Source organism: Gymnoscopelus braueri, assembly GCF_963280865.1.
Source record: "Gymnoscopelus braueri genome assembly, chromosome: 7".
NCBI classification, from domain to species: Eukaryota; Metazoa; Chordata; class Actinopteri; order Myctophiformes; family Myctophidae; genus Gymnoscopelus; species Gymnoscopelus braueri.
In genome coordinates, this window is record NC_137608.1 from 53292561 (window position 1) to 53310992 (window position 18432).

Here is an 18432-nt window from a genome sequence, read left to right on the forward strand (position 1 = left end):
TGTGTGTGTGTGTGTGTGTGTGTCATTTGTTTGTATTGTGCATTGTTCATATTTGTTTTTATATAATAATAGTAGATATAAATGTATATATTATATAATAACATAAATATAATGTACTTACTTCCTGGGATCGCTTTTACATGAAGTACAGAGGAGAGGATGAGGAGGGTGGCTGTAATCTTCATCATCACTGATCAAAACTGAACTGAATTTAATAGAGGAGAATAAACAGATGAGAATAAACAGATGAGAATAAACAGATGCGAATAAACAGATGAGAATAAACAGATGAGAATAAACAGTTTACTAAAAGAGAAGTTCTGGAGTCTGAAAGAGAATGAAGGTACATTCACTGATAGGTTTCTATCAGTTTAATAGATACATTCAGTGATAGGTTTCTATCAGTTTAATAGATACATTCAGTGATAGGTTTATATCAGTTTAATAGATACATTCACTGATAGGTTTATATCAGTTTAATAGATACATTCAGTGATAGGTTTATATCAGTTTAATAGATACATTCACTGATAGGTTTATATCAGTTTAATAGATACATTCACTGATAGGTTTATATCAGTTTAATAGATACATTCAGTGATAGGTTTATATCAGTTTAATAGATACATTCACTGATAGGTTTATATCAGTTTAATAGATACATTCAGTGATAGGTTCATATCAGTTTAACACAGATAGATTCTAGAACTCCTTCATCCTGAGGGCCTTAAGACTGAAATGAAGCACTGGGAGAGGTCAGAGGTCAGCTAATTATAGCTGAGATTTTTAACTGTGTCTTTTATTCTGATAATAAAAAAAGTCGATCGGTCGGTAGGTCAGCTATAGACGATGTTTTAACTCTGGCAGTCAATGAGTTAATCATCAAAACAAATAGTGGTTGTAAAAAGAGTGTCGGCAGCGGGAAACGATACCAGGAGGTTAGGGTTGTCAGTCTAATGATTAGTGAGGCACGCCACCAGACCAGGTGCTGTAATGAGGTTTCAGGATGTGTTGATTTACATTTAGTTTTAGTCATAGTCTTTTGAATAAAATTACATTTAGTTTGAGTCATATTTTAGTCATCTGAAATGTTTTAGTTTTTGTCTAGTTTTAGTCGACTAAATGTACAGTTGATTTAGTCGACTAAAACGTATTTTGGCTGTGCCTTGATGGCGTCGTAATGGCTGATTTTACACTTGGTTGCGTGCTGAAAATATCAAATACTACAAGGCGATCTACAAGCTCACAACGCGTTGCGCTGGGACACGTTGTGAGCTTGTAGACGTAGATCAGCTTGTAGATCAGCTATTTTCAGAGCACAACACAACACCCGCAACCAAAACAACCAAACATAAAATGACTTGTCTTTTAGTTCTACTGGATCTCTTCTCCACTAGTCACTCACTAACATTTTAGTCTAGTTTTTATTTGTTGATGAAATTGTCAATATATTGAGTCTTAGTTTTCATCACAGCTTAGTTGTTATTTAGTTTTTATTTAGATTTCGTCAGTGAAAAAAGGTCGACCAACATTTCTCGTCATAGTTTTAGTCGACTAAATCAACCCTGGTTTCAGTCTGTATTAGAATGTGTTGAATGTGATGCTGAGAGGCAGCTCCGCCTTCGTCACAGAAGTGGGCGTGGTCATAGCACAAGCGGTATAGGTTTTGGAATTACGCGGTTCAGTGCCTTGCTCAAGGACACTTTAATTATGAAGCCAGGAAGAGCCGGGAACCTGAACCTGTAAACTGAACTCACAGACGCTCCTCTGATCCAAGCCTCATTACATCTCACTGATGATACCATCATGTCATGTGATCAAAGTGTTACTTCAGAGGGGTGTGTGTGTGTGTGTGTGTGTGTGTGTGTGTGTGTGTGTGTGTGTGTGTGTGTGTGTGTGTGTGTGTGTGTGTGTGTGTGTGTGCGTGCGTGCGTGCGTGCGTGCGTGCGTGCGTGCGTGCGTGCGTGCGTGCGTGCGTGCGTGCGTGCGTGCGTGCGTGCGTGCGTGCGTGCGTGCGTGCGTGCGTGTGTGTGTGTGTGGTTTCACTCACCACTGAAGCTTCTGACTGGAATTTCACTTCCTGATTCACTCAGCAGCCAATCAGAATTATTCTTTTATTAAACATCACCAGTTACGAGAGAGAGAGAGAGAGAGAGAGAGAGAGGGGGAGGGAGAGATATTTTGATTTGCTTCTTACGAAGTTTCTCAGAATTACTACACATTTCTTGTGTGTGTGTGTGTGTGTGTGTGTGTGTGTGTGTGTGTGTGTGTGTGTGTGTGTGTGTGTGTGTGTGTGTGTATGTGTGTGTGTGTGTGTGTGTGTGTGTGTGTGTGTGTGTGTGTGTGTGTGTGTGTGTGTGTTCAGCGTCACTGGTAAAATTCTGTTCATGTTCATTAAACATCAATCCAAGCCTCATTACATCTCATTGCTGAAACCGTGAAATGTATTTAAAAACACAGTGGTCATGTGATCAAAGTGTCGCATGAGAGGTGTCTGTGTGTCTGTGTCTGTGTGTGTGTGTGTGTGTGTGTGTGTGTGTGTGTGTGTGTGTGTGTGTGTGTGTGTGTGTGTGTGTGTGTGTGTGTGTGTGTGTGTGTGTGTGTGTGTGTGCCTGCCTGCTTGCGTGCGTGCGTGCGTGCGTGCGTGCGTGCGTGCGTGCGTGCGTGCGTGCGTGCGTGCGTGCGTTCGTCATTTGTTCGCAGTGTGCATTGCTCATCTTTGTTTTTATATAATAACAGTAGATATAAATGTATATATTATATAATAACATAAATATAATGTACTTACTTCCTGGGATAGCTTTGACATGAAGTACAGAGGAGAGGATGAGGAGGATGGCTGTAATCTTTAAAAAAATAAATAAAACTGAACTGAATTTAATAGATGAGAATAAACAGACGAGAATAAACAGATGAGAATAAACAGATGAGAATAAACAGATGAGAATAAACAGATGAGAATAAACAGATCAAAATAAACAGATGAGAATAAACAGATCCGACTAAACAGATGTTTACTGAAAGAGAAGTTCTGGAGTCTGAAAGAGAATGAAGGAGGACTCGTTCTGTAGTTTAGAATAATCAGCCAATCAGATTAAAGATACGATGTTACATCATCTGTTTCCAGAAAGACGACAGTCTGGATTATTACACATATCATGAACAGTATATAGCTGCTGCTTCATAAGTAATCAATAAACTATACTAAAAACTGGGCAAACATTGGCCAAATTGTCAATTAATATAAGAAAGAGCAATTTTTTTTTTAAATAGCCGATCTACAAGCTCTTTTAGAGCATGTAGATCTATTTATCTGTGCGAACTGTGTCAAACTAAATGTAACGCCTCAACTCCTACAATTCCAAGTCTTTTTCAGGGTGGGGGGTCCTGAGTTCAAATATGATTATTTTAGGGGGACCCCAGTTCAAATATGATTATTTTGGGGGGTCCCGAGTTCAAATAGGATTATTTTGGGGGGTATCCAGTTCAAATAGGATTATTTTGAGGGGTCCCCAGTTCAAATAGGATTATTTTGGGGGGTCCCCAGTTCAAATAGGATTATTTTGGGGGGTCGCGGTCTGAAAAGGTTGAGAACCACTGGTTTATTGCAGCTCAATCAGTGAAACACAACACAGGTAAATCAGCACATTCTTAAATGTATGTTTATCTGGGATGTATAATACATTCTTAACATTTTTTCAGTCTTGCAAAAATATTTGGAATTTTGGAGGTGCAGGGCATTTGTTGCAGGTGGTGGGAGATGATTGGTGGACTGAAGATTAGGGAACCAATCAGGTGGTGAGGCGGAGTTGATGGAGTGGACCTGGGTTTGAGGAAAGAGAAAAAAAGAAAAACACAAGTGCATGTAGTGATAGATACACATGTTAACATACTGTCTCTCCCCATAACAATGTAACCAATCAACTAGAGTGCAGATAAACCATGGATATGGAAATGTAACGCAAACCATGAGCAGGGCACCACAGGGATTTGATTTGATTATTATTACAAACATACATTAACCACTGAATTATTATTATTACCACTGAAATATTTAAACTTTGGCTATTTGAAAATAGCAGAACACGTCGCGATGTTGTGAGCTTGTAGATCTGCTATTTTCAAAAGATTTTTATACATGAAACTTGTTAAACGGGACATTCTGCATAATGAGTACTTTCTACTTTGGTACTTTAAGTACATTTGTACTTTCACTCAAGTACATTTTGAATTCCGGACTTTTACTATTTCTATTTTGCAGTATTGATACTTTTACTTAAGTAAAGAATGTGAGTACTTTTACCACCACTGCCAAGGACCCCATTTGATACTTAATATTGTTTGACTAATTTAACTCTGACAAAATGGAACCAACCAAATGGACCCGTACAGGTACATTTGTACACTCTCAGAGTTACAGACCCATAAGTGACCATTTTGATTCCCAACTATCAATCATTTAGCCGTGGACCCCCTGGAACGCCTTTAAGGACCCCTGGGGGTCCTCACCTTGAGAGCCTGTGATTGACACAGATGTGTTCCCGGTTTTAATGGGTTAACAAATCAAAAAAGTGACCGATGGAATAATGGAAGAAATAAAATAATCCACCGTTGCAGCCCCCCAACATGGCTGCTTTACTCTTCCACCTTCCTGGCCCGCCTCCTTCTCACTTGCTTCTTCGGCGCGGTCCTCCTCGCGGGCCTCCTGCGGCGCCTGGTGGACCTCCTGCGTCTCCTGGTGGTGGTTTTGGCCGCGGCCGCGCGCCGCCTCCTCCTCCTGGGCCTAGCGGACGCGGCGCGTCTCCTGGCGGCGGCGGTGCTCCGCCTCCTCCTGCGTCTGACCGTTCTCTTGGGACCCGCCGCGTTCACCGTCGTTCTCCTCCTCCTCCTCCTCCTCGCTTCCGCCTTCGCCGGGGAAGGAGCGGTGGCTGAAACCTGGGCGACGTCTGCCATCGTCTTACGGTTTAAGAATGAATTACTTTTAGTTAACGACTACTAATTATTAACAAACTACTTCTGTCGCGCTTAAACTACAATTATGTGCAGACTCGGTGCGGTGGCCATTAATATAGTACTTTGAAGCCAGTCTATGACGTCATATTAATTTCTGGGTGGACTTTACAAGCTTATTGTCCACAACCCCTGACCCCAGTGGTCCTCAACCTTTTTCAGGCCGTGACCCCTCGAAATAATCATATTTGAACTGGGGACCCCCCCCCCCCCCCCATCCTGACAAGCACTTTAGGCGTTACGTTTAGTTTGACTCGGTCTCGGTTCCACAGATACATTTTGTGAAAGTAGCTGATTTACAAGCTCACAACGCCTCGCAACTGTAAATCAGCTACTTCATAACGTCTGCCTCTTTCTTGTATTATTTGACAATTTTGCCAATGTTTGATCAGTTTTTATAGTATAGTTTGTTGACGACTTTTGATAAAGTGATGGTCATTTTATGTATTAAAAAGGTCTTAAAAGTCATTTAATTGTTACTTTACTGTCATGTGGGGACCCCAACTGAGGGTCCCGACCTACAGGTTGAGAACCACTGCCTTACCCGACTGCTAGTAAAAATACAATATCAATGTAAATATTTCACTTCACAATTAGGCTATAGGCAGAGGAAGATGATTACTACAGTTAACTCAAAGACAAGTGAATTATTTCCACACAGAGAGTGCAGACAGTTTGAGTTCATACCATGGAGTCCAGCAAATTAATCCGTCTCTCTCCGCTCTTCTCAAGGATTGTGTATTCCGTCATAAATGGTGAAATTGTGCTCGCTTTCCATAGATGAGTGTTCAAAAGTCGATGCGATTGTTTGTTTTGACACAGCATTGCTGGACTGGCATTTGTTGTGTTTTTCAACTTAAAGGTAGGGTAAGTGATTTTCTTTGGTCAAAATAAGTGTTAAATAGCTCTATATCGTGATAGTACTCATTGCTATAGACTGTTTGTTCAGTAACATGAGTCTCCATGTCTCTCCAGTTCTTTATTAAAACAGAAAATGCATTTTCAGGTCAGGATACCAATTTTATCCAATCAGGATAGAGAACTCTGTCAGGATACAGGTTAAACGAGTGAAATTGGAAGAGGTGATAAAAAATGAGATAAATGGGTACTCTCTCCTGATTGGCTCAAATGTTGTCACCTACCTGAAAATGTTTTTTCTGTTTATTAAAGAGCTGGAGAGACGGAGAGACCCCTGTGACTGAACAAACACTCTATGCTACAGAGTCTATAGCAATGATTACTATCAGAATATAATGCCCTTTAATACAAAACTTTTTGTTTTAACCAAAAAATATCACTTACCCTACCTTTTAAGTCAGGGCGCAGCATTTTTTCTGGCCGTTTACTGTACTGTACTGCGTCGCTTTTGAGAAATCCTAGCCTTGGATCAAGACTGTCATAGATGTATTTTATCGAGTTTGACATTTGCATATCTATGATCGTCTTGGGCCTTCCCCCCCAATTGTCACTGGACATCCGCCCGTAAAGTCTGTATTTCTCCGAACATGTAGAAATGCTAAATAAAAGGTGCTTACCCGGTAGCCCCGGATGTTAACTCGGCATTCGGAATCTTTGTGCACTGTATTAGTTAGTATTTTTCAAATAATTTTAATCCTGTCTGTGCCTGAATGCCATTTCCCTCCCCTCGTTTACTGCCTGTTTACATTGAGTGTAATACCGGCTTTCACCGGATGCGCCCATCACTACCGCCCATTGAGGAACACAGGGAACTTCCGACAGAATCCGACACAGACGGGATTAAAACACATATCTATTGAAAAATAGATATGTGACAAATAGGGGCTATTACAGTGCACACAGGTTCCTAATGTCGAGTTAACATCCGGGGCTACCGGGTCAGAACTTCATATGTTTTTTTTGTACATGTACGGAGAAGTATGGGCATTCCGCGCGGATGTCCAGTGACAATTGGGGGGTAAAGCCCAAGACTATCATAGATACGAAAGTAAAAGTGTAACATTTTGTTAACAATCTCCTCAGGTTTGGAGGATAATATGAGTTCACTTTGACACTTGTGTCATGTCCATGGATCTGTTCAACTGACTCCCCTCTCTCTCCACTGCTAGTTCAATGTAAACACTGCTGCGTCTTGCATCTCATGCCTGATTTATGACTTTGATTTTATGGGCGTGTACTGGTGGCGTTTATTTCTGCTGTTTCTGTTCGATATAAGACCTGGTCTGTTGTCATGGTTCCCGCTCCCGTCCGCTCCCACTGACTTTTTATTCCCGTCCCGTCCCAATCACGGGATTAATAAAAATCTCACTACCATCTGACTCCCAATCCCGCGGGATTCCCACGGGATTCCCACTGGATTCCCGCGGGATGGGAGTCAGATGTGTATTAATCACAATAACAGTGTGTCATTACCCTGTCAACCTTTCCTCTGTCTGTATGTCTGTATGTCTGTCTGTCTCTCACTCGCTCTCTCTCGCTCTCTCTCGCTCTCTCTCTCTGTCGAAATAAAGTACAGCAGGAATGTGTATTTAAAAAGTTTTATTTAAAACTCTGTGTGTGTGTGTGTGTGTGTGGTGTGTGTGTGTGTGTGTGTGTGTGTGTGTGTGTGTGTGTGTGGTGTGTGTGTGTGGTGTGTGTGTGTGTGTGTGTGTGTGTGTGTGTGTGTGTGTGTGTGTGTGTGTGTGTGTGTGTGTGTATGTGTGTCAGTCCACCAGTATCTCCAGTTCATGTCGATGGGCAGCAGTGCGTCAGACAGTGTATCAGACTTCTACCAGCGCTCTCAGAGCAGCCACAAGTACAACACACCCAGAGACCTGTCTGTCTACCAGCTCACCAACCTCAACCTGCCCCATGTACCCTGTCTGCCCCCCAAGAAGAGACAGCTGGTAGACACACACACACACACACACACGCACGCACGCACGCACACACACACACACACACACACACACACACACACACACACACACACACACACACACACACACACACACACACACACACACACACACACACACACACACAGACACAGACACACACACACACACACACACAGTGAGAATAGTAGATCTGCAAGATGTGAGGCGTTGTGGGCTTGCAGTTCTGCTATTTTTCACTTATTTTCTTTGACACTTTTTGTGTGATGAAGAAGGGCATTCAGTTACGAAAACACTTTAAACATGGAGATACAAGGTTTCTGCCTGACAACAACGATTGTAAAAAAAGACATGATGATGATGATGATGAGGTCAGTGTTGTCTTCATCAGGATTCCACGGCAGAAGATGGAGAGGACATCACTAAACAAACGTAACACACACACACACACACACACACACACACACACACACACACACACACACACACACACACACACACACACACACACACAGTAGAATTAATCATCTCCAGGAGTTTGAACGTTTTTCTCTCTGTTAATCCATTAAGACCAGGAACGCATCTGTCATTTTAAGATTTATTTTGATATTCAAAAATAGCAGATCTACAAGTTCATAGCGCAGCACTGAGTGCCACGCTATGAGCTTGTATATCTGCTATTTTTGAATAGCCAAAGAAATGTAAAATAACAGAGAGCTCTGTTCCCGGATTGAATGGGTTAAGAGTAAAACACTAAAGATGAACTGTTGTACCCTAATCATAACCATCCTGTAGTTCCCACCCTGACCAGCGGGGCAGAGAGGAGCACAAGGAGCAGCATGCTAATGATGATGATGATGATGATGATGATGAAGATGAGGGGGTGTTACTGATGGACCAACAGGACGTCCTGGACAGACTCACCCTGAAGACAGAGGTCAGAAAGGTCAAGGGTGTGCGACAGATGTCCAAAACATTTACTTTAAAAAATATATATATATGTTGTTTTTTTTACCTCTGTCTGACCTCTGACCTAGGAGGAGGAGGGGCCAGATGTGAAAGCAGGATCTCCCGACATCCTATTGGTCCACGCCACTGAGATTGACAGCAACGGTAAGGACGGCAGAATATAAACTTTATGTGTACAGTAACACATACAGTATAGAGCAGGGGTCTTCAACAGGGGGTCCGAGACCCCTAGGGGTCCTACAGGGGTACTACAGGGGGGGCGCCAAATCTTTGTGTGATGAAAACCAGTGGCGTGCACAGACATTTTGAGGGGCAGGTGCTCAAGTAAAGAAAAAGGGCACCTTGTGCGGTGCGCGGAACTGCCGGCTGCCTTAGTAGTGTGATATTTATTACAGGCACATCTTGTACGTCGTAATTGCATATGTATTTGTTTCAATAGCCATATGCTGTCTGATGCAGATGTGTAAACAAAAAAAAAAAAAAAAAAAAAAAAAAGGGGGGGGGGGGGGGGGGGGTTCAAAAGGGCACTGCTGGTCCAGAGGGCAAAGGGCAGGTGCTCTAGCACCACCTAGAGTCTATCTGTGCACGTGCCTGATGAAAACCTTTCTTATAACTATTATTATACAGTGTTATAAACAGATTATAATACATTATAAGTATGTTTATAATGCATCATAGACATGGGATGCATAGCAAGTGTTACCCTTTTTTTTACCACTAGAATCCCTATGTTGAGGGGAAAAAAATAGCAGATCTAATGTACAAGCTCACAGAGCCTCACGCTGCGAGGTGTTGTGAGCTTGTAGATCAGATGTGACGTCATGCTTTTCTGTACTCGTTATATGGGTTATATCGTTGCTGTTGGGTGTAAACCCTGTATGTCCAAACACTGTATTCTAATGTAGTTATTATTTAGTCACAAGCTCTTGTTAATCATTTACATATTTATAAAACCCACTGACAGACTTAATCACTTTAACTTTAAGTTTTTACATAATATAGGTAAACTATCAGATCTACAAGCTCACAACTTGTAGTCCTGATATTTTCACTGCTTTAGTGCGACACTGTTTAACACTGTGTGTGTGTGTGTGTGTGTGTGTGTGTGTGTGTGTGTGTGTGTGTGTGTGTGTGTGTGTGTGTGTGTGTGTGTGTGTGTGTGTGTGTGTGTGTGTGTGTGTATACAGATCAAAGGCTGTACTGTGAAGCGTTCCTCTACACCTATCGAAGTTTCATCAGCCCCTATGATGTCATCAGCAAACTACAGCACAGATATCCTTGTCTCACACACACACACACACACACACACACACACACACACACACACACACACACACATTATCTGTACTGGACTATGGGAATATAATCTATGGTCTTGCAGCTCTGCCTCCACACTCAAACCTCTGGACTCAGTTTATCTCTCAGCTCTGAGGTTTATTACTGGTGATAAACCAGTGTTGATTTTCACTGCAAGATTTAGTTTTAGTCATATTTCAGTCATCTGAAAAGTTGTAGTTTTAATCTAGTTTTAGTCGACTAAATATCATAAGATTTTAGTCGACTAAATGTACAGTTGATTTAGTCGACTGAAATGTATGTTGGCGGTGCCTTGATGGCGTCGTAATATCTGATTTTACACTTGGTTGCATGCTGAAAATAGCAGATCTACAAGCTCACAACGTGTCGCGCTGCACGATTGCTGTCCACATGCAACAGTTTTAACTGATTGTTGTCAACATATTGTCTTTCTGTGTTCTTGTTATTTATATGTGTAATCTCTGCATCCTTGTAAATGAGGATCTCCATCAATGATCTCTCCAAGAACACACACACACACACACACACACACACACACACACACACACACACACACACACACACACACACACACACACACACACACACACACACACACACACACACACACAGACCTTAACTAACATCACGTACAGACACCTGTGCAAGGGGATCGAACCTGTGAACCTGAGAGCCAGTAAGAACACGTTCCTACTGCTGGTCAGAGTGGTGGATGAGATCTGGTAAGAACACACACACACACACACACACACACACACACACACACACACACACACACACACACACACACACACACACACACACACACACTGGAGTCAGGCATCAAACCGGGAACCTCTGCAACCTAAACTCACAGACGCTCCTCTAATCCAAGCCTCATTACATCTCACTGATGAAACCACGCACGTGTGTGTGTGTGTGTGTGTGTGTGTGTGTGTGTGTGTGTGTGTGTGTGTGTGCGTGTGCGTGTGGCTTTTATTTTACACTGTGCAACCTGACTTATGAACAATACACACTAATAACACACACACACACAACCTTTTGTATCTGTCTCTAATGTGTGTGTGTGTGTGTGTTGGGTGTGTCCAGTGCAGTGGAACTGGATGGTGATTTGCAGGTTCTGCTGATGGAACTAGTGTTCAGTCTTGTGATTGGAGGAGAGCTGTCCTTGGCCTGCCTCCTGCGCACTAACTTCCTATCAAAGCTTGTGCAGAGGAAGAAGCTGATTGGCGCTCCTCTGTCTCTCCGCCCACTCTCAGCCATGGGCGTGGCTGCAAGGTAAGCTATAGCCTCTGACCTTTGACCTTAGCCAAGTAGCACAACACATTGCCATGCTATTATTTACAACATGGCGCTCGGGTGGTAAAGTCCCTGCCCACCACTGGTGGTGGGCAGGGACTTTTTCAGGGAGGTTTTCAAATAATTGTAGCGGAGTAAAAGTACTCTGAGTTGTGGTGGAGTAGAAGTAAACTTATTGGAAATACTCAAATAAAGTACAAATTCCTCAAAAGTGTACTTAACACACTCACCGCTAAAGGGGAGAATTCTCCCCTTTTAATAATTTTTTTTAATTTTGTTTTTGAATTCCTAAAATGTTTCTCTAATTTTTGAGTATACATGTATAACCCTAACCCTAACGAATTAAAAGATATAAAAAAAATGTATTAAAAAAAATCCATTCACTTCAATGTTAAAAAATAAACGGACAAATAATTCACATTAAATCTATAAAAAAAGGATTAAAAACCCTGGCAGTGGGTGATTTTATTATGAATAAACTTTGGCGGTGAATGTGCCATACTTAAGTAAATCACAGCCATTCAGCCGTGCAGTTTAAGCGCAAATTTCAGCTTGGGAAAAGCACCCACCAACGGTTTTAGGTACGTGGAATCTGTTGCTGGTTCATAGTCACCATTGCGTTATCGTGGTATTCCTATTCTTGCTATTATGTTCCAAATGATTGTGTGTGTGCGGCTGAAATAACTTTGACAGCTATGGCAGGTGACAATCATTTCAATCACTAATCACCTTAATTGTAACAAAATTCCAAATCACAGCGCTGCCTGTTTCGGATTCTGCACGTTAAAGTATATTAATTCATTTGTTCGTCTATTTATTAACTGCTCCTGGCAGTCTTACCCTGCGGTACATGAAAACTCCTGTTACAGTCATGGATCAACTTCAACCTGGTGTTTGCACTTTCTCCATTTACGGTCCATACATCTATATAAACGTTCAGATTTCAAATATAAAGTGCTTACCCTATGGCCACGGATGTTACAATTATGCACGGGACTCTCAAAAGTACCCATATATTCTGTATTGTTCAATAAAAAGCATTTTGATCCGATCGGTGGCCATTTTCTCATAGTTATAATGCATCAGAGTACAATACACCTACCAACCGATAGGGTCGCTCTGTTGAAAGTATATGGAGAAAATGGCCACCGATCAGATTAAAATGTTTTTTATTGAACAATACGGATGATACGGGTACTTCTGAGAGCCCGTACATAAATGTAACTTCCGTGGCCATGGGATAAGCACTTTATATTTGAAATATGAACGTTTCTGTAGATGTACGGGCCATAAATGGAGAAAGTGCAAACACCAGGTTGAAGTTCATCCATGACGGTCGAGACAGACGACCGTCGTGTATCCATGGCTATTACTCCCTCTAACATTTCCTGTGTTTTTAGTTTATTGAAATAATGTCATTTTTCCAGTGCATAACCTACTGCAGGCCTTGTTGACTAGATTTAGAAGAGAATTTGAAGCTCTTGCTCCTGAAATGATCGATTATTTCTAAGGGGAAAAGCCGTCATTTAACATGCAAATCAATGGGTGAGAAGCAGAGTTTGCCAGGCCTGGGTTTGACTAACCTCGCACCACCAGTGGGTGGGGCTTAGCGAAGGGTCCATTCCAGCGAAGGGGGTTTGCCCCTTGGTGACAACACACAAATGTGTGTGTGTGTGTGTGTGTGGAATTCATTGGCATAACGACTAAATTGGGGAGAAAAAGGGGTAAAAAGCAGCACTAGAAAAAAAAGAATAATAATAATGATACACAATAACCTAAATAATATACTTCCTCTCTCCTCTTCTTCTCCTATAGACCAGGTACCCTGCATGACTTTAGGAGTCAGGACGTAGCAGAACAGTTGACACTGTTGGACTCTGAGCTCTTCTATAAGATTGAGGTATATAATGCAATATTTTCTTCTGAGATACAGTAGTAGTGGAGTGGAGTAGAAGTAAAGGTATTGAAAATTGGAAATACTCCAGTAAAGTAAAAATACCTCAGAATTGTAATTAAGTACAGTACTTGAGTAAATGTACTTAGTTACTTTCCACCACAGCCGATTCCTTATTGATCCCACTATTGATCCTTTGTCTATTATTGGTAGCTGTTGGCAAAGGGGTTAATCTGGGGAGTGGGGACACTTTATCACTTTCATCTAATTTACACAGACAATCTAAGGTAGAGCATGTTGTCTTCGTCTGATAGGCGACATTGAGGCGATACGAGCATGCAAGCTATTAAATTAATGTTCCTTGTTTTTACTGGTAGTTGGCAATATATTCAACTGAAGTCATGCTTCATTAAACAATATAATGTTTGTGTCAGTGATTTCGTTGAAATGAAATGACTCTCGTCTCTCCGGACATGACGTCACGTCAGGTCAATCCTGCTAGAATCCATTCCAATCGATGCCAACACCTTATCCATTACGTCTGATTCCAATTCTCCATCCCTACTTCTCCGTAGTTGCTACTTTTGATATTATGAATTTGAATCCGGAACAGTTTTGGACTTATGAGACGGAGACGATATGTAATATATATATTATATTTTATACTTCTCATACTATACCTTCTGCTCTCACCCACTTTTCTTTGAATTTGATAAAGATACTTCCATCTCCTCCTCCTCCATCCCAACATTACTGACATTCTTCCATCACATTCTTCTGTCTATATTATAATATAATACAAACATATAAACATTCTTCCATATTTATGACTTTTGTCCACTTTGTCACTTTGTATGTTGGCTATGAGGCTACAAACGTTACGTTAAAGCTAACGACGTGACGTGACGTGACGTGACGTGACGTGACGTGACGTGACGTGACGTGACGTGACGTGACGTGACGTGACGTGACGTGTTTGGGTTGGCCAATCAGATGACTGAACTTGACCTATGATGTGTCTGTCTGTCTGTCTGTCTGTCTGTCTGTCTGTCTGTCTGTCTGTCTGTCTGTCTGTCTGTCTGTCTGTCTGTCTGTCTGTCTGTCTAGCTTCCAGAGGCGTTGTTGTGGTCCAAGGAACAGAATGAAGAGAAGTGTCCCAACCTGACCGAGTTCACCCAACACTTTAACAACGTCTCCTTCTGGTAAACCACACTAACTAGTCCTGTCCTTCTGGTAAACCACACTAACTAGTCCTGTCCTTCTGGTAAACCACACTAACTAGTCCTGTCCTTCTGGTAAACCACACTAACTAGTCCTGTCCTTCTGGTAAACCACACTAACTAGTCCTGTCCTTCTGGTAAACCACACTAACTAGTCCTGTCCTTCTGGTAAACCACATGAACTAGTCCCGTCCTTCTGGTAAACCACACTAACTAGTCCTGTCCTTCTGGTAAACCACACTAACTAGTCCTGTCCTTCTGGTAAACCACACTAACTAGTCCTGTCCTTCTGGTAAACCACACTAACTAGTCCTGTCCTTCTGGTAAACCACATTAACTAGTCCCGTCCTTCTGGTAAACCACACTAACTAGTCCTGTCCTTCTGGTAAACCACACTAACTAGTCCTGTCCTTCTGGTAAACCATACTAAATAGTGTTTAAGGTGTTAAACTGACCTGGTTCACATTAGTCACTGGTCACTCTGGTTGACGATAAAGTTATACTGAACTGTGTGTGTGTGTGTGTGTGTGTGTGTGTGTGTGTGTGTGTGTGTGTGTGTGTGTGTGTGTGTGTGTGTGTGTGTGTGTGTGTGTGCGTGCGCGTCAGGGTGCGTTCGGTGGTCATTCTACAGGAAAGGCCTCAGGACAGAGAGAGACTGCTGCTTAAATTCATCAAAGTTATGAAGGTAAGCTTTGACCTTGTGCTGACCCTGAATCAGTGAGGACAATGAAAATCACGTTCCATGAATGTATTCATCCTTCTCAAGTGTGTGTGTGTGTGTGTGTGTGTGTGTGTGTGTGTGTGTGTGTGTGTGTGTGTGTGTGTGTGTGTGTGTGTGTGTGTGTGTGTGTGTGTGTGTGTGTGTGTGTGTGTGTGTGTGTGTGTGTGTGTTCTTGCAGCACCTGAGGAAGTTGAATAACTTCAACTCGTACCTGTGTGTCCTCTCTGCGCTGGACAGCGCTCCTCTCAGCAGACTGGACTGGCAGAGAAACACTGCAGAGGTCACACACACACACACACACACACACACACACACACACACGCACACAGATTTGTATTACAATATTTGTTCAGGCATCAACATTTTAGGGTAACGTTTTTATGAATGGCATTTTTACATTTTCTTTGCCATTTTTAACCGTAACCCTGAATTTGGAAAATAGCAGATCTACAAGCTTATAGGCTTGCATATCGGCTATTTTTCGTAGCACGACACCAGCGAGAAACTAAGTGCAGTATAATCAAGCAGAATTCTAACTCTTAACTCCTAAACCTAACTTCTAAATGTCTAATCTCAGCCCCAACCCCAACATGAATATTTTCCTAATTGTAAACCATTTAAAGCTTTATAGACCAACAGTAGTATTTAAACCATTTAAAGCTTTATAGACCAACAGTAGTATTTAAACCATTTAAAGCTTTATAGACCAACAGTAGTATTTAATCCATTTAAAGCTTTATAGAATAACAGTAGTATTTTTAAATCAATTATTTGACACACAGGGAGTCAGGGAGTCAGTGCTCCACTTTGTTGGTTTTAGTAAGAACTGGAGCAGTCTGATTTATTTGTTAGGGAGACCTGTGGAGACACCGTTACAGTAGTCAAGTCTACTAGACACACACACACACACACACACACACACACACACACACACACACACACACACACACACACACACACACACACACACACACACACACACACACACACACACACACACACACACACACACACAGAGTCACCGAAATACAAATCTATGTTCATTTGATGTGTGTGTGTGTGTGTGTGTGTGTGTGTGTGTGTGTGTGTGTGTGTGTGTGTGTGTGTGTGTGTGTGTGTGTGTGTGTGTGTGTGTGTGTGTGTGTGTGTGCAGGCCTTGGAGGAGTACAGCAGTTTGATTGACAGCTCATCATCGTTCAGAAACTACAGAGCAGCTTTGGCGGAAGTGGAACCTCCATGCATCCCCTACCTGTACGTATGACCTCTGACCTCTATAGCTCCTCCTACCTGTACGTATGACCTCTGACCTCTATAGCTCCTCCTACCTGTACGTATGACCTCTGACCTCTATAGCTCCTCCTACCTGTACGTATGACCTCTGACCTCTATAGCTCCTCCTACCTGTACGTATGACTTCTGACCTCTATAGCTCCTCCTACCTGTACGTTTGACCTCTGACCTCTATAGCTCCTCCTACCTATACGTATGACCTCTGAACTCTAGCTCCTTCTACCTTTTATATTTGTTGTTGACATATTAATGTGTTTATATTCAATGCTCTTTTGGTGAATTGATTACATAGGACCACAATGGAAACAAGTCTTGACCACATATATAAAGATACAACAAAAGAAAGGTGTGGTACCTAAGGGGCGGCCATAGCTGAGTGGTCAGTGAGCCCGCCTGGGCAGCTAGAGGCCCTGGTTGTTGCAGGTACAAGTCCAGGTCAAGTCACCTTTATTCAATTCATTTAGTCAAGTAGAGTCAAAGTTTATTTGTACAGCACATTTAAAAACAACAGAAGTTGACCCAAAGTGCTTTCCATTCACAATTCCATTCACCTCATGAAAATACAACATAGTACTGTATAAGAAACATAAAAGCGAAACCTCATGCAAATACAGCATAATTAAAAGAACATAAAAGCAATACAAACAATACCTTCAATGACCAGAGTAGGTATATTAATATTTATACATATACAGTGACAACATTACATGTTGAAGGTCAATAAGAATGATTGACTCTAGTAAAGGTCTCAAATACTAACCAGTAAAGGGTTAAATAATGTATGCAGGACCAACCAAGCATTGAATTAGAGTCTGTCTGTCTGTCTGTCTGTCTGTCTGTCTGTCTGTCTGTCTGTCTGTCTGTCTGTCTGTCTGTCTGTCTGTCTGTCTGTCTGTCTGTCTGTCTGTCTGTCTGTCTGTCTGTCTGTCCAGGGGTCTGATCCTCCAGGATCTGACCTTCGTCCACTTGGGGAACCCTGACCAGGTGATGACATCACAGGGGTCAAAGGTGAACTTCTCAAAGCGCTGGCAGCAGTTCAACATCTTGGACACCGTGAGGAGTTTTCAACAAATGTTCGTTTATTTCTCTATTATCCATCTATTATTACATGTTTATCCTGTTTACATTTGTGACTAATAAAGTATACAATCAATCCAATCAATACACAACAAAAACAATCACATAAATCTCCTGTCTGTCTGTCTGTCTGTCTGTCTGTCTGTCTGTCTGTCTGTCTGTCTGTCTGTCTGTCTGTCTGTCTGTCTGTCTGTCTGTCTGTCTGTCTGTCTCTCTACAGTCGTTACTCTGTAACTCGTAACGAGGACATCGTGTCGTTCTTTAACGGCTTCAGTGACCACCTGGCCGAGGAGGCATTATGGGAACTCTCTCTTAGGATCCGCCCACGGAATACCCCACGAGCCAATCAGAGATGATGTGGGAGGAGACGGCAGCCGCCTGGTTTTAGGAATGATTTGGCTGAATGAGAAGACTGTGAAAGGTTGTTTATATATATATATATATATATATATATATATATATATATATATATATATATATATATATATATACAGTATATACTGCATATATGCTACAGTATGATTGAAAAACGAGTCGAATTGAAAAAGGTGCAACTCGTTTTTCGGCGTGAGATGAAGCAAGCGGGAGGCTTTGATGTCCCCGCAGCACACACAGACGGAGGTGAAGGTGAGGTGAGCCATGAGAGACGCCCTGCAGAGAGAGCTTAGGCCAGAGAGTCTCCGTGCTGAACGTTGCCAAGTCGTCTTCAGCCGACTCAGTGCCATCAGAGTAAAAGAATGGTAAATCATCGTGGTCGTCCCCCTAGTCTCTGTACCTCGG

The 18432-nt window shown here is 42.0% G+C and overlaps 2 protein-coding genes across 2 annotated transcripts in view; one reads left to right on the forward strand and one right to left on the reverse strand.

Moving 5' to 3' along the window:
• Positions 1-2988, reverse strand: part of LOC308089147 (HLA class II histocompatibility antigen, DP beta 1 chain-like) — a gene marked incomplete at its 3' end in the record, with an annotated part of 17197 nt that extends 14209 nt beyond the window's left edge. Inside the window, exons 1-3 of the mRNA XM_080433714.1 lie at positions 2789-2988; positions 2051-2111; positions 122-205 (exon numbers count right to left, since the gene is read on the reverse strand). Coding sequence (XP_080289840.1) covers positions 122-188 — 67 coding nt within the window. The 5' untranslated portion in view covers positions 189-205; positions 2051-2111; positions 2789-2988. The remainder of the gene's footprint in view (positions 1-121; positions 206-2050; positions 2112-2788) is intronic.
• Positions 2989-7701: 4713 nt separating this feature from the next.
• LOC308088125 (rap guanine nucleotide exchange factor 1-like) lies at positions 7702-18016 on the forward strand. The gene is made up of 14 exons (XM_080432491.1): positions 7702-7874; positions 8257-8297; positions 8661-8802; positions 8903-8978; positions 10022-10106; positions 10781-10873; positions 11241-11429; positions 13266-13350; positions 14452-14546; positions 15171-15249; positions 15464-15565; positions 16439-16536; positions 17508-17648; positions 17873-18016. The coding sequence occupies exons 1-14, from the start codon at positions 7716-7718 to the stop codon at positions 18006-18008; spliced, it is 1521 nt and encodes a 506-aa protein (XP_080288617.1). The 5' UTR covers positions 7702-7715; the 3' UTR covers positions 18009-18016.
• The last annotated feature ends 416 nt before the right edge of the window (positions 18017-18432 follow it).

Excerpts from the sequence above, each read along its gene's own strand:
- LOC308088125 (XM_080432491.1), top strand. The coding sequence starts at position 7,716 with ATGTCGATGGGCAGCAGTGCGTCAGACAGTGTATCAGACTTCTACCAG. Across the intron at positions 13,351-14,451 it reads AGCTCTTCTATAAGATTGAG|CTTCCAGAGGCGTTGTTGTG; the intron begins GTATATAATGCA and ends CTGTCTGTCTAG. Across the intron at positions 15,250-15,463 it reads AATTCATCAAAGTTATGAAG|CACCTGAGGAAGTTGAATAA; the intron begins GTAAGCTTTGAC and ends GTGTTCTTGCAG.